Source organism: Pleurodeles waltl, chromosome 1_1, assembly GCF_031143425.1.
Source record: "Pleurodeles waltl isolate 20211129_DDA chromosome 1_1, aPleWal1.hap1.20221129, whole genome shotgun sequence".
NCBI lineage: Eukaryota > Metazoa > Chordata > Amphibia > Caudata > Salamandridae > Pleurodeles > Pleurodeles waltl.
The window spans coordinates 1,004,614,159-1,004,634,549 of NC_090436.1; the positions used below are offsets into that span (position 1 = coordinate 1,004,614,159).

Genomic DNA, 20,391 nt, shown 5'->3' on the forward strand with positions numbered 1-20,391 from the left:
GGCTGAGCCTCATCCAATCTGCGACGTCCTTCATACCCTCTTGTAGGTTGGTCTTGGCGCTGGCGGGGTCCTTGGTGAGGGAGAGTACAAGTTGGGTGTCGTCGGCGTAGGAGGTGATGATGATGTCGTGCTTGCGTACGATGTCGGCGAGGGGGCTCATGTAGACATTGAAGAGTGTCGGGCTGAGCGATGAGCCTTGAGGTACGCCGCAGATGATCTTGGTGGGTTCTGAGCGAAACGGAGGGAGGTAAACTCTTTGGGAGCGGTTAGCGAGGAAGGAGGCGATCCAGTCCAGGGCCTGGCCTTGGATCCCGGTGGAGCGTAGGCGGGTGATTAGGGTGCGGTGACAGACGGTGTCAAAGGCAGCCGAGAGGTCGAGGAGAATGAGGGCGACTGTTTCACCGTTGTCCATCAGGGTTCTGATGTCGTCTGTGACTGAGATGAGGGCGGTTTCCGTGCTGTGGTTGGTTCGGAATCCGGTTTGTGAAGGGTCGAGCAGGTTGTTGTCTTCCAGGAAGGTGGTCAGCTGTTTGTTGACGGTCTTTTCTCTTACCTTGGCTGGGAAAGGTAGAAGAGAGATGGGGCGGAAGTTTTTCAGGTCGCTTGGGTCAGCCGTAGGTTTCTTTAGTAGGGCGTTGACTTCAGCGTGCTTCCAGCATTCGGGGAAGGTAGCAGAAGAAAAAGAAGAGTTGATGACGGTCTGGAGGTGCGGGGCGATGATGTCGTCGGCTTTGTTAAAGATGAAGTGCGGGCAGGGGTCCGAAGGGGCGCCGGAGTGGATAGAGTTCATGATGGATTTGGTTTCTTCCGTGTTGATGTGGGTCCAGTTGTTGAGGGTGATGTCCGGGGAAGCGGGTTCAGTGGTGTATGGTTGGGTCTGGTGTCCGAAGCTGTCGTGGAGGTCGCTGATCTTGCGATGGAAGAAAGTGGCGAGGGATTCGCACAAATCCTGTGAGGGCGTGACGGCGTTGGCGCTGGGGTTGGAGAACTCTTTGACGATGCTGAAGAGTTCTCTGCTGTTGTGGCTGTTTTTGTCTAGTCTGTCGGTGAAAAAGTTCCCTTTGGCAGTGCGGATCAGGTGGTGGTGTTCGCGTGTAGCGTTCTTGAGGGCGGTCATGTTGTCAGCGGTGTGGTCCTTGCGCCAGGCCTTCTCAAGGGCACGACAAGTTTTCTTTGATTCTTTGAGGGTGTCAGAGAACCAGAGAGGTTTTTTGGTGTTGGTCTGTCGATGCGTGCGTTTGAGGGGAGCAAGGTTGTCAGCGCAGTTGGAGATCCAGTTTGTGAGGTTGAGAGCTGCGTCGTTGGGGTCGGTGGTGAGGGTGGGTTGGTTGGCGGCGAGAGCGGAGAAGAGTTGCTCTTCAGGGATCTTGTTCCACTGTCGATGAGGGATGGGTTGAGTGCGGAGGTGGGAGGTCTCGCGTCGGAATGTGAAGTGGACGCAGCTGTGGTCGGTCCAGTGTAGGGCAGAGGTGTGGCTGAAGAAGACGTGTTTGCTGGCGGAGAAGATAGGGTCGAGCGTGTGTCCGGCGATGTGGGTGGCGGTGTTCACCAGTTGTTTGAGGCCGAGGTTGGCGAGGTTGTCGAGCAGGGTGGTGGTGTTGGGGTCGTTGTTTTGTTCCAGATGGAAGTTGAGGTCGCCTAGGAGGATGTAGTCCGGTGAGGCGAGGGCGTGCGGGGAGATGAAGTCGGCGATGGCGTCGCTGAAAGAGGCGCGAGGTCCGGGAGGACGGTAGACGAGGGATCCTCTGAGGGTGGTCCTTGGGTCGGTGCGAATCTGAAAATGCAGGTGTTCAGCGGCGAGGGGGGGGTCTTCGGTGGAGGTGGTGACGCTGATGGAGTCTTTGAAGATGATGGCGACACCTCCTCCTACTTGGTTGGTGCGGTCTTTTCTGGAGATCTTGTAGCCTTCGGGGATGGCGGTAGCGATGTCTGGAGCAGAGGAGGCGTTCATCCATGTCTCCGTGATGAAGGCGACGTCCGGGGCTGTGGAGTCCAGGAGGTCCCAAAGTTCAACGGCGTGCTTGTGGACGGAACGAGCGTTGATCAGGATGCACTTGAGGTGGTTGATGGCGCGTGGGCTTGTGGTCGTGGTAGTTGCGTGGTGGAAGATGCGTTTGGAGGAGTTGCAGGCGAAGGGTCCATGGGTGCGTTTGGGGTGAGCTAGGAAGCAGGTTTTGGAGCGCCCTGGGTTGAGGGCGTGGAGGGTGGTGGGGTCGTAGCGGATCAGCGGGGCTTGGGGGAGCTGGGGACCAGGGGTCGTGGCGCTGGGCGCGGGCCAGGCGCGGACGGGCTTGCCTCTGGCACGCCTCCGGCGCGCCAGCGGCGTGCCCGCTGCGCGCGCCCGCTGCGCAGTCGCGCAGCGGCCGCCATAAGAGGTAGGAGGGGGGGGGAGGGGTCAGCTGGGGGCGAATGGGAGCTGGGGGGCGGGGGCGTGCAGGAGGTCGCGGCGGGAAAGCGCGAGGGAGGGGGGGGGACAGGTAGAGTGAGAGGAGCTGGGGGAGGGGGTTTAGGGTGGAGGAGGGTGAGTGTTAGGAGGTTTGGAGATTAGGGAGAGAGATAGGAGTAGGGTTGTGAAGATAGAGGAGGGGGGGTTGTAGAGGTGGGTGAGGGAGAGAGGTAGAGTGAGAGGATAGGGAGATAGGTAGTAGAGGGGGTGGCGGGAGGGGGGGGAGAGATAGAGAAATAGATAGAGCAAATAGAGAAGTCGATAGATAGGGAAATAGATAGATAGACAGATAGGTAGGAGGAGGTGGAGAGTGGGGGAGTTAGATAGTGAGATAGGGAGCTAGAGAGATAGGAAGATAGGAGGAGTGAGGGAGGTAGATAGCGAACGGGTTAGCTAGGGGTGAGAGAGGGGGAGGCGAGTGAGGGAGGGGGATGAGGAAGGAGCAGGAGGGCAGGCTCAGGGGAAGAAGACGGAGGAGGTAGAAGAGCCGAAGACAGGAGAACAGAAGACAGGAGAACAGAAGACAGGAGAACAGAAGACAGGAGAACAGAAGACAGGAGAACAGAAGACAGGAGAACAGAAGACAGGAGAACAGAAGACAGGAGAACAGAAGACAGGAGAACAGAAGACAGGAGAACAGAAGACAGGAGAACAGAAGACAGGAGAACAGAAGACAGGAGAACGGAAGACAGGAAGAACGGAAGACAGGAAGAACGGAAGACAGGAAGAACGGAAGACAGGAAGAACGGAAGACAGGAAGAACGGAAGACAGGAAGAACGGAAGAACGGAAGAACGGAAGAACGGAAGACAGGAAGAACGGAAGACAGGAAGAACGGAAGACAGGAAGAACAGAAGACAGGAAGAACAGAAGACAGGAAGAACAGAAGACAGGAAGAACAGAAGACAGGAAGAACAGAAGACAGGAAGAACAGAAGACAGGAAGAACAGAAGACAGGAAGAACAGAAGACAGGAAGAACGGAAGACAGGAAGAGCGGAAGACAAGAAGAGCGGGAGAAGAAGAACAGAGAAGAAGAACAGAGAAGAAGAACAGAGAAGAAGAACAGAGAAGAAGAACAGAGAAGAAGAACAGAGAAGAAGAACAGAGAAGAAGAACAGAGAAGAAGAACAGAGAAGAAGAACAGAGAAGAAGAACAGAGAAGAAGAACAGAGAAGAAGAACAGAGAAGAAGAACCCAGAAGAAGAACCCAGAAGAAGAACCCAGAAGAAGAACCCAGAAGAAGAACCCAGAAGAAGAACCCAGTGGACTATGTGTACACTTTCTCTTACTTTGAGATAGTATATACAGAGGCAACTTCCTACATTTTTGCTCCATGTATGGACATAACTGCATGAGCAGATATCCCTCTGTGATGTCTTTAAGTCAATTCTTAGACATTACAGATGAACAGGGAAGCTATTTTAAGGTATGTACTAGGCACTGATCAAAACAAGTTTCCCAACTACATAGTGGCTTTACTGAAACCTGTAGTGTTGCGTATCAAACATCTTGTATTAAACTCAAACTGATTCCAGTGATAGATTTATTAATACATGCACCCAGAAGGTACCCCCTGAAACCTACTAGTCTTCTAGTGTGCTATGGGACAAGGTAACACTATGGGACAGGGTTATGTCCACTTCTCACAGGAAGTGGTCATATAATGGGTGTAGTGACCCCAAGGGTACGTAGCCCACTGGCTACTACCCTTCACTCCCAATAATGCCCCTAAATTCAGTATTTAGTTGGCTTTCTGACACCAGGAACTCAGGTTCTACTGACCTAAGAAGGACAATGAAGAGCTGTGAAAAGCAAGACACGAGAGCAGCAATGGACTTGACCCACAACCCTGCTCACCTGCCTGCTGTCCTAGAGAACTGCGCCAAAGTCAACTTGTCCTGAAGCTACTCAGCCTCCAAAAGCCTGGGAGGGCTGCTGGCATTTCAAGGAACCACCAGCATCTCTAGTGGAGTAGCCGGGATATTCCCCGCACCTTGAAGGCATCCAAGAAGAATCGAGAGAACCCTGAACCGTGGAAACCGCAGCCCCAAAAAGCCCAGCTGCACCTGAGCCCCCATCCTGAGTTGAAATGGGCCACCATGGTCCTCAAGACCCTCCAGAGCTGAACTCCACCTTGTGCTTGGCCAGAGTGGTTTCCCAATCGCTGCCTGCAGCCTAGTTTGTGCAGGAACCAAGAACCGCGAGGAGTCTTCATGATGCAGCCCTGCCGGACAAAGCACCACTGCACATGCCCCCCGCACCAACACCCTCCCCCACCAGCCTGTGTTGCTGTGGATCGACTGTGGCCCTATGTGCCAAAGACCATTGAGACATGAGCCTGCCAGTGGGTTCAGCTTCACTGGTCACCCAGTCCCTACTTGTAGCCTCTTTTCCCCATGACAGTTTCCCATTAAAGTGAACCTGCTGGTGCTGCCTTGGACCTTGCCCCATACTTATCTCAACTCCAGAAGAAAAGTCCTGTAACATGTTGCGAAGCATCCATATGCAGTATGTTTCTTTCCCATAGGATAACGTTGGAGCACCCAACGCCGAAAAGCACCTCTTCACCTGGATGCCCCAGAACCTACTGAGGTGACTAGTTGCTGCTCTGCTGCCTTGGACCTTGGCCCATACTTACCTTAACTCCAGAGGAATAGTGCTATATGTCTTTGCCAAACACCTGGACTCATTATATGCTTCTTTTCCCATAGGGATAACATTACCACATCATAGTCAACGCAAGTGTATTTGATGTATACTTTAAAAGTGATAACTTAAAATACTTACCTGTAGGAAGTTGGCTCTGTATGTGCTATTTCAAAGTAAGGAATAGCATGCACAGAGTCCAAGGGTTCCCCTTAGTGGTAAGATAGTGGCAAAAAGAGATAATACTAATGCTCTATTTTGTGGTAGTGTGGTCGAGCAGTAGGCTTATCAAAGGAGTAGTGTTAAGCATTTGTTGTACATACACACAGGCAATAAATGAGGAACACACACTCGGAGACAAATCCAGCCAATAGGTTTTGTTATAGAAAAATATATTTTCTTAGTTTATTTTAAGAACCACAGGTTCAAATTCTACATGTAATATCTCATTTGAAAGGTATTGCAGGTAAGTACTTTAGGAACTTTGAATCATTTCATTAGCATGTATACGTTTTACATAAAACACAATAAGCTGTTTTAAAAGTGGACACAGTGCAATTTTCACAGTTCCTGGGGGAGGTAAAGTAATGTTAGTTTTAACAGGTAAGTAAGTCACTTACAGGTTTCAGTTTTTGGTCCAAGGTAGCCCACCGTTGGGGGTTCAGAGCAACCCCAAAGTTATCACACCAGCAGCTCAGGGCCGGTCAGGTGCAAAGGTCAAAGAGGTGCCCAAAACACACAGGCTTCAATGGAGGGAAGGGGGTGCCCCGGTTCCAGTCTGCCAGCAGGTAAGTACCCGCGTCTTCGGAGGGCAGACCAGGGGGGTTTTGTAGGGCACCGGGGGGGACACAAGTCAGCACACAAAGTACACCCTCAGCAGCGCGGGGGAGGCCGGGTGCAGTGTGCAAACACGCGTCGGGTTTTCAATGGTTTCTTATGAGAGATCAAGGGATCTCTTCAGCGTTGCAGGCAGGCAAGGGGTGGGCTCCTCGGGGTAGCCACCACCTGGGCAAGGGAGAGGGCCTCCTGGGGGTCACTCCTGCACAGGAGTTCCGTTCCTTTAGGTGCTCGGGGCTGCGGGTGCAGGGTCTTTTCCAGCCGTCGGGAAATGGAGTTCAGGCAGTCGCGGTCAGGGGGAGCCTCGGGATTCCCTCTGCAGGCGTCGCTGTGGGGGCTCAGGGGGGACAACTTTGGTTACTCAGTCTTGGAGTCGCCGGAGGGTCCTCCCTGAGGTGTTGGTTCTCCACCAGTCGAGTTGGGGTCGCCGGGTGCAGTGTTGCAAGTCTCACGCTTCTTGTGGGGAGTTGCAGGGGTCTTTAAATCTGCTACTTGAAACAAAGTTGCAGTTCTTTTGGAGCAGGGCCGCTGTCCTCGGGAGTTTCTTGTCTTTCTCGAAGCAGGGCAGTCCTCAGAGGATTCAGAGGTCGCTGGTCCCTTGGAAAGCGTCGCTGGAGCAGGTTTCTTTGGAAGGCAGGAGACAGGCCAGTAAGTCTGGAGCCAAAGCAGTTGGTGTCTTCTGTTCTTCCTCTGCAGGGGTTTTTCAGCTCAGCAGTCCTCTTCTTCTTGTAGTTTCAGGAATCTGTTTTCCTAGGTTCAGGGAAGCCCTTAAATACTAAATTTAAGGGCGTGTTTAGGTCTGGGGGGTTAGTAGCCAATGGCTACTAGCCCTGAGGGTGAGTACACCCTCTTTGTGCCTCCTCCCAAGGGGAGGGGGTCACATCCCTAATCCTATTGGGGGAATCCTCCTTCTGCAAGATGGAGGATTTCTAAAAGTTAGAGTCACTTCAGCTCAAGACACCTTAGGGGCTGTCCTGACTGGCCAGTGACTCCTCCTTGTTGTTTTCTTTGTTTCCTCCGGCCTTGCCGCCAAAAGTGGGGACCGTGGCCGGAGGGGGCGGGCAACTCCACTAGCTGGAGTGTCCTGTGGTGCTGTGACAAAGGGGTGAGCCTTTGAGGCTCACCGCCAGGTGTTACAGCTCCTGCCTGGGGGAGGTGTTAGCATCTCCACCCAGTGCAGGCTTTGTTACTAGCCTCAGAGTGACAAAGGCACTCTCCCCATGGGGCCAGCAACATGTCTCTAGTGTGGCAGGCTGCTGGAACCAGTCAGCCTAAACAGATAGTCAGTTAAGGTTTCAGGGGGCACCTCTAAGGTGCCCTCTGGGGTGTAGTTTACAATAAAATGTACACTGGCATCAGTGTGCATTTATTGTGCTGAGAAGTTTGATACCAAACTTCCCAGTTTTCAGTGTAGCCATTATGGTGCTGTGGAGTTCGTGTAAAACAGACTCCCAGACCATATACTCTTATGGCTACCCTGCACTTACAATGTCTAAGGTATTGCTTAGACACTGTAGGGGCACAGTGCTCATGCACTGGTGCCCTCACCTATGGTATAGTGCACCCTGCCTTAGGGCTGTAAGGCCTACTAGAGGGGTGACTTATCTATACCTGCATAGGCAGTGAGAGGCTGGCATGGCACCCTGAGGGGAGTGCCATGTCGACTTACTCGTTTTGTTCTCACCAGCACACACAAGCTGGCAAGCAGTGTGTCTGTGCTGAGTGAGGGGTCTCCAGTGTGGCATAAGACATGATGCAGCCCTTAGAGACCTTCCTTGGCATCAGGGCCCTTGGTACCAGGGGTACCACTTACAAGGGACTTATCTGGATGCCAGGGTGTGCCAATTGTGGAATCAAAAGTACAGGTTAGGGAAAGAACACTGGTGGTGGGGCCTGGTTAGCAGGCCTCAGCACACTTTCAATTCAAAACATAGCATCAGCAAAGGCAAAAAATCAGGGGGTAACCATGCCAAGGAGGCATTTCCTTACATTACCCAATAGCGATGTTTTGTGTTTAAAATAATATATGAAAGTGTGTTATTTTTCTAAATAGGTATGGATCCCCTTATTGAGTTTGTGTGTTATTTTTTGGCTTTGTGTATGCAGAAAATGTCTAACACTCCTCTTTGATTAGCCTAAACTGCTTGACCACCCTACCACAAATAGAGCACTTTGGGATTTTTAAAGAAGGCCCTGCAAACTTCTATGGGGATACCTGGCATCTTTACGCAGCATACTTCTTTTTATCATACGGTGTAAAGGGCCAGCTTCCTACAATTGGCTCATTGGGATGCCCTTTGAGCCATTTGACATGTCGGGTGCAGTCCTTTCATGAAAGGCTTCTTTTCTCTTTATATTCACTTCCCTTCTGAGAGTAAGTGAACAACAGGCCCTATCGGCAGATAATCCATTTATTCAATTGAAAAAGATCAGAATGTCCTTAAAACAAATCCTCGTTTTCTGCTTAATTCCTCCCCCTTACGTATCAAATCATTGTTATTGATAATTTTCTCACCACAGTTGGTTGCAGAAAGGGCTTTGCACACTTATTTAAAAAGGGCCCTTGTGTGCTAGATTTATATTTCTAAAAACTTTGTTGCCTTTCACAAGCCTCGTTTATAAAACGCTGTTTCCAAAATAGGCCTAGCTAAATGGGTAAAAAAAAAACTGTAAACTTTGCACCCGTTAGGGTCTCAAGGCGCTGTACGCATACCGCTGTGGAACCCCTCCTGGCTTTTCCCTGTGAGGCACCCACTCCTGGACAGCCCCAGGGTGAAGCCAGGCATCCAAGTGCTGTGAGAGCCATTGGGCAATAGCTTGCTTAATCTCCACAGAGTTAGAGTGGGACCCATTATTTAGATTAGGCACAGAGGCGAGAATTATCTGGTCCAAGGGAATGGAGGCCAAAACCCACCGAGGTGGGAATTGAACCTTGGTCCCGGCCCAGACCACTGCATCAGGGTCTGACGCTCTAACCATTGTGCCACACTTCTCCACAAATGGGTTGTTAAGTGTATTAAAGTTTTCTATGTCAAGTCCACCCGCACGCTACGTTCTGTGCTTAGGGCACATTCCAGTCCCAAAATTGAGTCATTTTGGATTTTCTAGGCAATATATCTCTCCTGCAGGCATATGTAATGTTGCAACATGGTTTACCATCCTCATTTTAAGTAAGCATTGTGTCGGTAATGGGTTCCCAGGACTAGATGGAAGGAGTGTGCAAGCATGTGAACCTAAGAGTTCATGCTCAAACCAATTGTTAAAGGTAAGTAGTGTTTTTCTTACAAGTATCTTTTACTTATTTGGGGGTAGTGCCCCAGAGGGCAAAAGAGGCAAATGAGAGGAATGCTATAACATTGCTTTTCTTAGGTCATCCAGAAATGCACATGTTGGGTGAAAATACACGGAGTGTACACAGATAATGATGATGAAAAGTGACAAGGCCTGTCTGTCAACTATTAATTCCTGTCAGTTGACAGTCTGCATTGTCTGTCTTAGATGCTTAAGGGTGTGGCACTTTTACAGCAATTAAAGTCTTGAAGTCTTTTGATGTCTGCATGGGAATCAGTTAATTTCCTCAATTTCTTACAGTGCTACCTCTATACGTTTTAATGTCCTGTTTTAGTTTTAAAGAAAACAAAATATTAGTTTGAATGTCCTTTTTTTTTTTTTTTTTACTTAAAATACATGGAAGCATTGATAAAGCGATAATTGTCACTGTCTTTTGTTTTTTGTAGGGAACACAGCACTTACATATGCCTGTGCAGGAGGGTATGTAGATGTTGTGAAGGTTCTGTTGGAATCAGGTGCCAGCATAGAAGACCACAATGAAAATGGGCATACTCCACTTATGGAAGCAGGGAGTGCAGGACATGTGGAAGTTGCTAGAGTGCTCTTGGAAAGTGGAGCAGGCATCAACACTCATTCCAATGAGTTTAAGGAGAGCGCACTTACTTTAGCATGTTATAAAGGTAAAGCTATTTATGTAATGCTTGACTCTCCCATAAAGTTATCGTCTTTGTGCAACATTGTCACCTCTAGCTGAATTCTCCAATGATGATGTATTTCATAGAGCATATAAGATGAGCCAACACACAGGCTTGTTTGTTTCTCTGAGATCTGGCACTGTGTAAGAAATTGCTCATGCTGCCTTTCTACCTTGACTCGTCTACCAACGTAAAATTGCAGGTGCTAAATGTCCTCAGGAATTATGTGAAGAGATCTGCCTGCCCTAAAATTCTTTGCAAGCTGGTAGCGGTTTACCTAAATATTTAGAGCCTGATTCACAAAGGTAAGTTTGCATGTGTTTTTCTGCTCCTACACCTATTTATAAATCTACACTTTTGTGCTATTTACCATTTTCAAGTGCAGGTTTATAGCTAGATGTAGACTTAAGAGTCTCCACCACCTTCAGTGAGGTGTTGGAGACTCCTACAACTGAATTTACGAGTGTAAAAATATACAACACACACTACCTCCTAAAATTAACTTAGATTGTAAGTTTATATAAATACAGCAAAGTTGCTAAAATGTATTTTTAATAATCTTTAGACTTCTTAAAATTGATAAAAATGTTTTTTAATGTGAGTGCATTATGAGAAAATAGTTAAGCTTTTATTTTACTGAAACTTGTTTTTAACTTAAAATGTAAATATATAAAAATTTCAAATGTAACTGATTTAATACACTTTATATTGTTTACTATGTTGTATTGGCCTACCCACATTGCTGATACTTTAATATTCACAGAAAAAACAATGTGCTGTGTGTGGAGCTTGACTTAATCCAAACGTGGGCTGGACTACATTCTTACATGTTTTGTTTTGCCACTATTGGTAGAGCAAGTGTATTTTGTGGATTGCAGTTGTCTTTTATCTGGTGTGTGTTGTTTATTAGCATTCCCCTCTCTAAAACCATTCTTAATTTTTCCCTTAACTCCACCCATTTCCCACTGGCCCACCAAGGCTCATTCTCGCTCCCAATTTTTCTATTACATCTTGTACCAATGAGTGATTTGGTTGGCAGCTAAGGAAGATGTCTGGTTGATCTCGCCTCTGAGCTCTCCTCCCACTGCTGCTGTTGTGTCTGATGTCGGCCGCACTGCTGAGCGCTGCGGCCTGCCTGAACCTGTTCGCTATCAGCAATACTGACTCTTCTACGTTTGGCTGCAGCTGTCTCAGGAACCTTTCCAGGGAAGCAAGTGTTTTGTGGTCTTGCCAGTAACCGTGTTTCTCAGCAGATCTAGGAGACACAGCAACGGCACAAGCAGCTGCTGGCTGTTGAACCGCTGTGGAATGGCACTGCCCATGACAAATGTTCACTGTGGCAGCCGGGGGGCTCATAATCTGACAAAAGCCGGGGCTGAAGTGAGAAAGGAATGCTCTTAAGGTGCCGAAGGAGTATTGCCAGTCGGTTGTTGTGGAAGAATCTTTAGTTGGGCACCAGATCCTCATACTTCTGTCAAGCTCGGTCTCTTCCATTCTGCAGACACATGCAGCGGATACATCTGACCGTTGTGAACTCCTGCTTGCTTACATGCTGATGGCCATGGCTCCATCTGGCAACACCGATCTCGTAAGAACTTCTGTAAGGGATAACACAGCTCTTGAGCTAAATGCATCGCCCATACGTAGTTACTGCTCCCACCACGCCTCTGAGACCCTGTATATCATAAGTACTGGAGGGGCTAATTTAATTGTGCAACAGAAGTAGTAGCTGGAGGAGACAGCAATAAAAAAGGCGTGATCTCTGAAGAGCAAAGAAGCAGCGATGCACAGGAGAAGGCACTCAGCCTACTCAGCTCTCTAACTGTGTATCTGTAGCAGCCGCAGACACTGTTCTTGATCTGTCACTTGCTTTATATCCTGCTAACACCTCTGTAGCAAGTAGTAAGGGGAGTCCAACATTGACTGTAGCAAATGAGTTTGTAATGGATTCTAAATCGGGTGCCGCTATTCCTACCAGACAATTGAAACGGTTACTTAAAGTTGGCTGAGGCTGCATGAGAAAGCCTCAAGAAGTGTCCAGGAGCGGGCAAGGTGTAGAATGGACTCCTTCATGGCTGAGGAGCTGGAAAGTGAGTAACTTGTCGACAGGCAGTCCACTACGTAATTGGGTGATGGCTAAGGGAGATGTGAAAGCTTCAATCTCACGCCTATCTGCTGCCCCTTCAGTCTCTTAGGACCCTATCAAAACAGGCAAGCAACGGCTTGGGAGGTTACACTCCTCTACCTCAATAGTCCCAAGAACTCTGATCCATCTGAGTCTAGTGCAGATTTTCCTGATGACGCTTTCCTTGGCAACTCTTCCTCAGCTTCCGTATCTGATTCATCTCCGGTAGCCACAGAGCAGGAACCATCACTTCTTACTATTTTGCAGACATTGCAGGTTCAGCAGGAAGAGGTACGTCAATACTATGCTCAAGCTAGAGCTAGCACTGCAACTATTCAGCGCTGTTTGGCTGAAGTAACCAGTAAGGTGGCATCCTGTTCTGCTGATATGGTTGAACTCCAGCAGTGTGTTTCAAATATCGAAAACAAAGGAATGGGAGCTGGGAAGTCCATAGAGGGTCATGGACGCTGTAAGGAAATGCCTCCTTGGCATGGTTGCCCCCTGACTTTTTGCCTTTGCTGATGCTATGTTTACAATTGAAAGTGTGCTGAGGCCTGCTAACCAGGCCCCAGCACCAGTGTTCTTTCCCTAACCTGTACTTTAGTATCCACAATTGGCAGACCCTGGCATCCAGATAAGTCCCTTGTAACTGGTACTTCTAGTACCAAGGGCTCTGATGCCAAGGAAGGTCTCTAAGGGCTGCAGCATGTCTTATGCCACCCTGAAGACCTCTCACTCAGCACAGACACACTGCTTGCCAGCTTGTGTGTGCTAGTGAGGACAAAACGAGTAAGTCGACATGGCACTCCCCACAGGGTGCCATGCCAGCCTCTCACTGCCTATGCAGTATAGGTAAGACACCCCTCTAGCAGGCCTTACAGCCCTAAGGCAGGGTGCACTATACCATAGGTGAGGGTACCAGTGCATGAGCACTGTACCCCTACAGTGTCTAAGCAAAACCTTAGACATTGTAAGTGCAGGGTAGCCATAAGAGTATATGGTCTGGGAGTCGGTTTTACACGAACTCCACAGCACCATAATGGCTACACTGAAAACTGGGAAGTTTGGTATCAAACTTCTCAGCACAATAAATGCACACTGATGCCAGTGTACATTTTATTGCAAAATACACCCCAGAGGGCACCTTAGAGGTGCCCCCTGAAACTTAACCGACCATCTGTGTGGGCTGACTAGTTCCAGCAGCCTGCCACACTAGAGACATGTTGCTGGCCCCATGGGGAGAGTGCCTTTGTCACTCTGAGGCCAGTAACAAAGCCTGCACTGGGTGGAGATGCTAACACCTCCCCCAGGCAGGAGCTGTAACACCTGGCGGTGAGCCTCAAAGGCTCACCCCTTTGTCACAGCCCAGCAGGGCACTCCAGCTTAGTGGAGTTGCCCGCCCCCTCCGGCCACGGCCCCCACTTTTGGCGGCAAGGCTGGAGGGAACAAAGAAAGCAACAAGGAGGAGTCACTGGCCAGTCAGGACAGCCCCTAAGGTGTCCTGAGCTGAGGTGACTCTAACTTTTAGAAATCCTCCATCTTGCAGATGGAGGATTCCCCCAATAGGGTTAGGATTGTGACCCCCTCCCCTTGGGAGGAGGCACAAAGAGGGTGTACCCACCCTCAGGGCTAGTAGCCATTGGCTACTAACCCCCCAGACCTAAACACGCCCTTAAATTTAGTATTTAAGGGCTACCCTGAACCCTAGAAAATTAGATTCCTGCAACTACAAGAAGGAGGACTGCCTAGCTGAAAACCCCTGCAGAGGAAGACCAGAAGACAACAACTGCCTTGGCTCCAGAAACTCACCGGCCTGTCTCCTGCCTTCCAAAGAACTCTGCTCCAGCGACGCCTTCCAAAGGGACCAGCGACCTCTGCATCCTCGGAGGACTGCCCTGCTTCGACGACGACAAACTCCCGAGGACAGCGGACCTGCTCCAAAAAGACTGCAACTTTGTTTCAAGAAGCAGCTTTAAAGAACCCTGCAACTCCCCGCAAGAAGCGTGAGACTTGCAACACTGCACCCGGCGACCCCGACTCGGCTGGTGGAGAACCAACACCTCAGGGAGGACACCCGGACTACTCTACGACTGTGAGTACCAAAACCTGTCCCCCCTGAGCCCCCACAGCGCCGCCTGCAGAGGGAATCCCGAGGCTTCCCCTGACCGCGACTCTCTGAAACCTAAGTCCCGACGCCTGGAAAAGACCCTGCACCCGCAGCCCCCAGGACCTGAAGGACCGGACTTTCACTGCAGAAGTGACCCCCAGGAGTCCCTCTCCCTTGCCCAAGTGGAGGTTTCCCCGAGGAAGCCCCCCCCTTGCCTGCCTGCAGCGCTAAAGAGATCCCTTGATCTCTCATTGACTTACATTGCGAACCCGACGCTTGTTCTAACACTGCACCCGGCCGCCCCCGCGCCGCTGAGGGTGAAATTTCTGTGTGGGCTTGTGTCCCCCCCGGTGCCCTACAAAACCCCCCTGGTCTGCCCTCCGAAGACACGGGTACTTACCTGCAAGCAGACCGGAACCGGGGCACCCCCTTCTCTCCATTGAAGCCTATGCGTTTTGGGCACCACTTTGAACTCTGCACCTGACCGGCCCTGAGCTGCTGGTGTGGTAACTTTGGGGTTGCTCTGAACCCCCAACGGTGGGCTACCTTGGACCAAGAACTGAACCCTGTAAGTGTCTTACTTACCTGGTAAAACTAACAAAAACTTACCTCCCCCAGGAACTGTGAAAATTGCACTGTCCACTTTTAAAATAGCTATTTGTGAATAACTTTAAAAGTATACATGCAATTGAAATGATTCAAAGTTCCTAATGTACTTACCTGCAATACCTTTCAAACAAGATATTACATATTAAATTTGAACCTGTGGTTCTTAAAATAAACTAAGAAAAGATATTTTTCTATAACAAAACCTATTGGCTGGATTTGTCTCTGAGTGTGTGTACCTCATTTATTGTCTATGTGTATGTACAACAAATGCTTAACACTACTCCTTGGATAAGCCTACTGCTCGACCACACTACCACAAAATAGAGCATTAGTATTATCTCTTTTTACCACTATTTTACCTCTAAGGGGAACCCTTGGACTCTGTGCATGCTATTCCTTACTTTGAAATAGCACATACAGAGCCAACTTCCTACAGACGCCATCTGGACTCTTTGCAATTTAAGCTTGAGGACTTGGAAAATTGGCTAAGATGGAACAATCTTTGCATATTTGGCATACTGGAAGGGAGAGGGGGATGATCCCCATTAGTTTATTGTGCAGCTGTTCGGCAAAGCTTTCCCAGAGCTGTCTGATTGGGACTTGGACTAACAAATCCAGAGGGTGCATTAGCTCCTCCTCAGTCGTCCAAATAAATCAGACTCTCTGAGCACCAGTAATAATTCTGGACATTCTCACTCCATTCAGATTTATCAGAAACTTCCTGCTGAGACAAGCCATCTACATTAAAACTCGCCCTGCAGCATCCGTGATAGTTGACTGTCCATTTCAGTTTTCTCGGATCTTTGTAAATCTACAATGGATAGGCGCTGGAAATTGTGCCAATTCATAGATCCACTAAAAGATGTGGGTGCGCAGGTCTTTCTCCAAGAACAGGCAAGGCCTAAAGTCATCAAGAATGGGCAAAGGCGATTCTGTCATGCAGAGCAAGACGCTGCACAGACGCGGTCTATCATGAAGGGTTGAATTTCTCACTAAACTGATAGCTCCCCTTCTCTAATGGGGATTAGGGATATTCTGATCTTCTCCGGTCTAAGAGCCAGTTATCCAATATTTTCTGAGCTGATTCTCTTAGCCAATGTCAGGGGGTTGGTTAGCTACTGGAGGATGGTGGGGTGTGGGTTGGGGTCTCTCGGGGGAGAAAAATTATCAAATGATCAAACGGTATTGGCTGCCTATACTTCATTTGCAATAAAGAGACTTGGATTGCACTACCATCTCATTTGATCTACGTACCATCAATTTGTCTGTATTCAATGGCTTTGGATTGATTTAAGGAGAGTTGCAACTATAATTTATGTGCTCCTGAGTGCTTAGCATTATAAAACATATTTGCGGTGTACTTGGAACCATATTTGCGTTCTGTATATCATAATAACCACATCCAGCCTGCCATCGCTCAGGGATGTGAACTAAAGATCAAAGCCGACAATGTTGCTATTTACTCCTCAAATCCTGTAACAGCCCTAGATTGCATCAAAGATGAAGCTAAAAAATGTGGTGCATTGTAGGAAGTTGGCTCTGTATGTGCTATTTCAAAGTAAGGAATAGCATGCACAGAGTCCAAGGGTTCCCCTTAGAGGTAAAATAGTGGTAAAAATAGATAATACTAATGCTCTATTTTGTGGTAGTGTGGTCGAGCAGTAGGCTTATCCAAGGAGTAGTGTTAAGCATTTGTTGTACATACACATAGACAATAAATGAGGTACACACACTCAGAGACAAATCCAGCCAATAGGTTTTTATATAGAAAAATATCTTTTCTTAGTTTATTTTAAGAACCACAGGTTCAAATTCTACATGTAATATCTCCTTCGAAAGGTATTGCAGGTAAGTACTTTAGGAACTTCAAATCATCAAAATTGCATGTATACTTTTCAAGTTATTCACAAATAGCTGTTTTAAAAGTGGACACTTAGTGCAATTTTCACAGTTCCTAGGGGAGGTAAGTATTTGTTAGTTTTACCAGGTAAGTAAGACACTTACAGGGTTCAGTTCTTGGTCCAAGGTAGCCCACCGTTGGGGGTTCAGAGCAACCCCAAAGTCACCACACCAGCAGCTCAGGGCCGGTCAGGTGCAGAGTTCAAAGTGGTGCCCAAAACACATAGGCTAGAATGGAGAGAAGGGGGTGCCCCGGTTCCGGTCTGCTTGCAGGTAAGTACCCGCGTCTTCGGAGGGCAGACCAGGGGGGTTTTGTAGGGCACCGGGGGGGACACAAGCCCACACAGAAATTTCACCCTCAGCAGCGCGGGGGCGGCCGGGTGCAGTGTAGAAACAAGCGTCGGGTTTGTAATGGAAGTCAATGGGAGATCTAGGGATCTCTTCAGCGCTGCAGGCAGGCAAGGGGGGGGTTCCTCGGGGAAACCTCCACTTGGGCAAGGGAGAGGGACTCCTGGGGGTCACTCCTCCAGTGAAAGTCCGGTCCTTCAGGTCCTGGGGGCTGCGGGTGCAGGGTCTCTCCCAGGTGTCGGGACTTTGGATTCAAAAGAGTCGCGGTCAGGGGAAGCCTCGGGATTCCCTCTGCAGGCGGCGCTGTGGGGGCTCAGGGGGGACAGGTTTTTGTACTCACAGTCTTAGAGTAGTCCTGGGGTCCCTCCTGAGGTGTTGGATCGCCACCAGCCGAGTCGGGGTCGCCGGGTGCAGTGTTGCGAGTCTCACGCCTTTTGCGGGGAGCTTGCAGGGTTCTTTAAAGCTGCTGGAAACAAAGTTGCAGCCTTTCTTGGAGCAGGTCCGCTGTCCTCGGGAGTTTCTTGTCTTTTCGAAGCAGGGGCAGTCCTCAGAGGATGTCGAGGTCGCTGGTCCCTTTGGAAGGCGTCGCTGGAGCAGGATCTTTGGAAGGCAGGAGACAGGCCGGTGAGTTTCTGGAGCCAAGGCAGTAGTCGTCTTCTGGTCTTCCTCTGCAGGGGTTTTCAGCTAGGCAGTCCTTCTTCTTGTAGTTGCAGGAATCTAATTTTCTAGGGTTCAGGGTAGCCCTTAAATACTAAATTTAAGGGCGTGTTTAGGTCTGGGGGGTTAGTAGCCAATGGCTACTAGCCCTGAGGGTGGGTACACCCTCCTTGTGCCTCCTCCCAAGGGGAGGGGGTCACAATCCTAACCCTATTGGGGGAATCCTCCATCTGCAAGATGGAGGATTTCTAAAAGTTAGAGTCACCTCAGCTCAGGACACCTTAGGGGCTGTCCTGACTGGCCAGTGACTCCTCCTTGTTATTCTCATTATTTTCTCCGGCCTTGCCGCCAAAAAGTGGGGCCTGGCCGGAGGGGGCGGGCAACTCCACTAGCTGGAGTGTCCTGCTGGGTTGGCACAAAGGAGGTGAGCCTTTGAGGCTCACCGCCAGGTGTGACAATTCCTGCCTGGGAGAGGTGTTAGCATCTCCACCCAGTGCAGGCTTTGTTACTGGCCTCAGAGTGACAAAGGCACTCTCCCCATGGGGCCAGCAACATGTCTCGGTTTGTGGCAGGCTGCTAGAACTAGTCAGCCTACACAGATAGTCGGTTAAGTTTCAGGGGGCACCTCTAAGGTGCCCTCTGTGGTGTATTTTACAATAAAATGTACACTGGCATCAGTGTGCATTTATTGTGCTGAGAAGTTTGATACCAAACTTCCCAGTTTTCAGTGTAGCCATTATGGTGCTGTGGAGTTCGTGTTTGACAGACTCCCAGACCATATACTCTTATGGCTACCCTGCACTTACAATATCTAAGGTTTTGTTTAGACACTGTAGGGGTACCATGCTCATGCACTGGTACCCTCACCTATGGTATAGTGCACCCTGCCTTAGGGCTGTAAGGCCTGCTAGAGGGGTGTCTTACCTATACTGCATAGGCAGTGAGAGGCTGGCATGGCACCCTGAGGGGAGTGCCATGTCGACTTACTCGTTTTGTCCTCACTAGCACACACAAGCTGGCAAGCGGTGTGTCTGTGCTGAGTGAGAGGTCTCCAGGGTGGCATAAGACATGCTGCATCCCTTAGAGACCTTCCTTGGCATCAGGGCCCTTGGTACTAGAAGTACCAGTTACAAGGGATTTATCTGGATGCCAGGGTCTGCCAATTGTGGACACAAAAGTACAGGTTAGGGAAAGAACACTGGTGCTGGGGCCTGGTTAGCAGGCCTCAGCACACTTTCAATTGTAAACATAGCATCAGCAAAGGCAAAAAGTCAGGGGGCAACCATGCCAAGGAGGCATTTCCTTACACAACCCCCCCCCAAACGAAAGAGGATGAGACTAACCTTTCCCAAGAGAGTCTTCATTTTCTAAGTGGAAGAACCTGGAAAGGCCATCTGCATTGGCATGGGCAGTCCCAGGTCTGTGTTCCACTATAAAGTCCATTCCCTGTAGGGAGATGGACCACCTCAACAGTTTAGGATTTTCACCTTTCATTTGCATCAGCCATTTGAGAGGTCTGTGGTCGGTTTGAACTAGGAAGTGAGTCCCAAAGAGGTATGGTCTCAGCTTCTTCAGGGACCAAACCACAGCAAAGGCCTCCCTCTCAATGGCACTCCAACGCTGCTCCCTGGGGAGTAACCTCCTGCTAATGAAAGCAACAGGCTGGTCAAGGCCATCATCATTTGTTTGGGACAAAACTGCCCCTATCCCATGTTCAGAGGCATCAGTCTGCACAATGAACTGCTTAGAATAATCTGGAGCTTTGAGAACTGGTGCTGAGCACATTGCCTGTTTCAGGGTGTCAAAGGCCTGTTGGCAGTCCACAGTCCAGTTTACTTTCTTGGGCATTTTCTTGGAGGTGAGTTCAGTGAGGGCTGTCACAATGGATCCATATCCCTTCACAAACCTCCTGTAATACCCAGTCAAGCCAAGGAATGCCCTGACTTGAGTCTGGGTTTTTGGAGCTACCCAGTCCAGAATAGTCTGGATCTTGGGTTGGAGTGGCTGAACTTGGCCTCCACCTACAAGGTGTCCCAAGTAAACCACAGTTCCCTGCCCTATCTGGCATTTGGATGCCTTGATAGAGAGGCCTGCAGATTGCAGAGCCTTCAAAACCTTCCTCAGGTGGACCAGGTGATCCTGCCAGGTGGAGCTAAAGACAGCAATATCATCAAGATAAGCTGTGCTAAAGGACTCCAAGCCAGCAAGGACTTGATTCACCAACCTTTGGAAGGTGGCAGGGGCATTCTTTAAACCAAAGGGCATAACAGTAAACTGATAATGCCCATCAGGTGTGGAGAATGCTGTCTTTTCTTTTGCTCCCGGTGCCATTTTTATTTGCCAGTACCCTGCTGTCAAGTCAAAGGTACTTAGAAATTTGGCAGCACCTAATTTATCAATGAGCTCATCAGCTCTTGGAATTGGATGGGCATCTGTCTTGGTGACAGAATTGAGCCCTCTGTAGTCCACACAAAACCTCATCTCTTTCTTTCCATCTTTGGTGTGAGGTTTGGGGACTAAGACCACTGGGCTAGCCCAGGGGCTGTCAGAGCGCTCAATGACTCCCAATTCCAGCATCTTGTGGACTTCCACCTTGATGCTTTCTTTAACATGGTCAGATTGTCTAAAGATTTTGTTCTTGACAGGCATGCTGTCTCCTGTGTCCACATCATGGGTACACAGGTGTGTCTGACCAGGGGTTAAGGAGAAGAGTTCAGGAAACTGTTGTAGG

At 49.3% G+C, this 20,391-nt stretch overlaps 1 protein-coding gene across 6 annotated transcripts in view; it reads left to right on the forward strand.

The window, feature by feature from the left end:
* The window catches only part of LOC138291300 (ankyrin repeat domain-containing protein 17-like), a 1,121,799-nt gene that overhangs the window by 141,067 nt on the left and 960,341 nt on the right, over window positions 1-20,391 (forward strand). For all 6 annotated transcript variants that reach the window (XM_069230308.1, XM_069230310.1, XM_069230309.1 and 3 more), the window contains exon 6: window positions 9,667-9,900. In XM_069230308.1, the coding sequence (XP_069086409.1) occupies window positions 9,667-9,900 (234 nt within the window). The remainder of the gene's footprint in view (window positions 1-9,666; window positions 9,901-20,391) is intronic.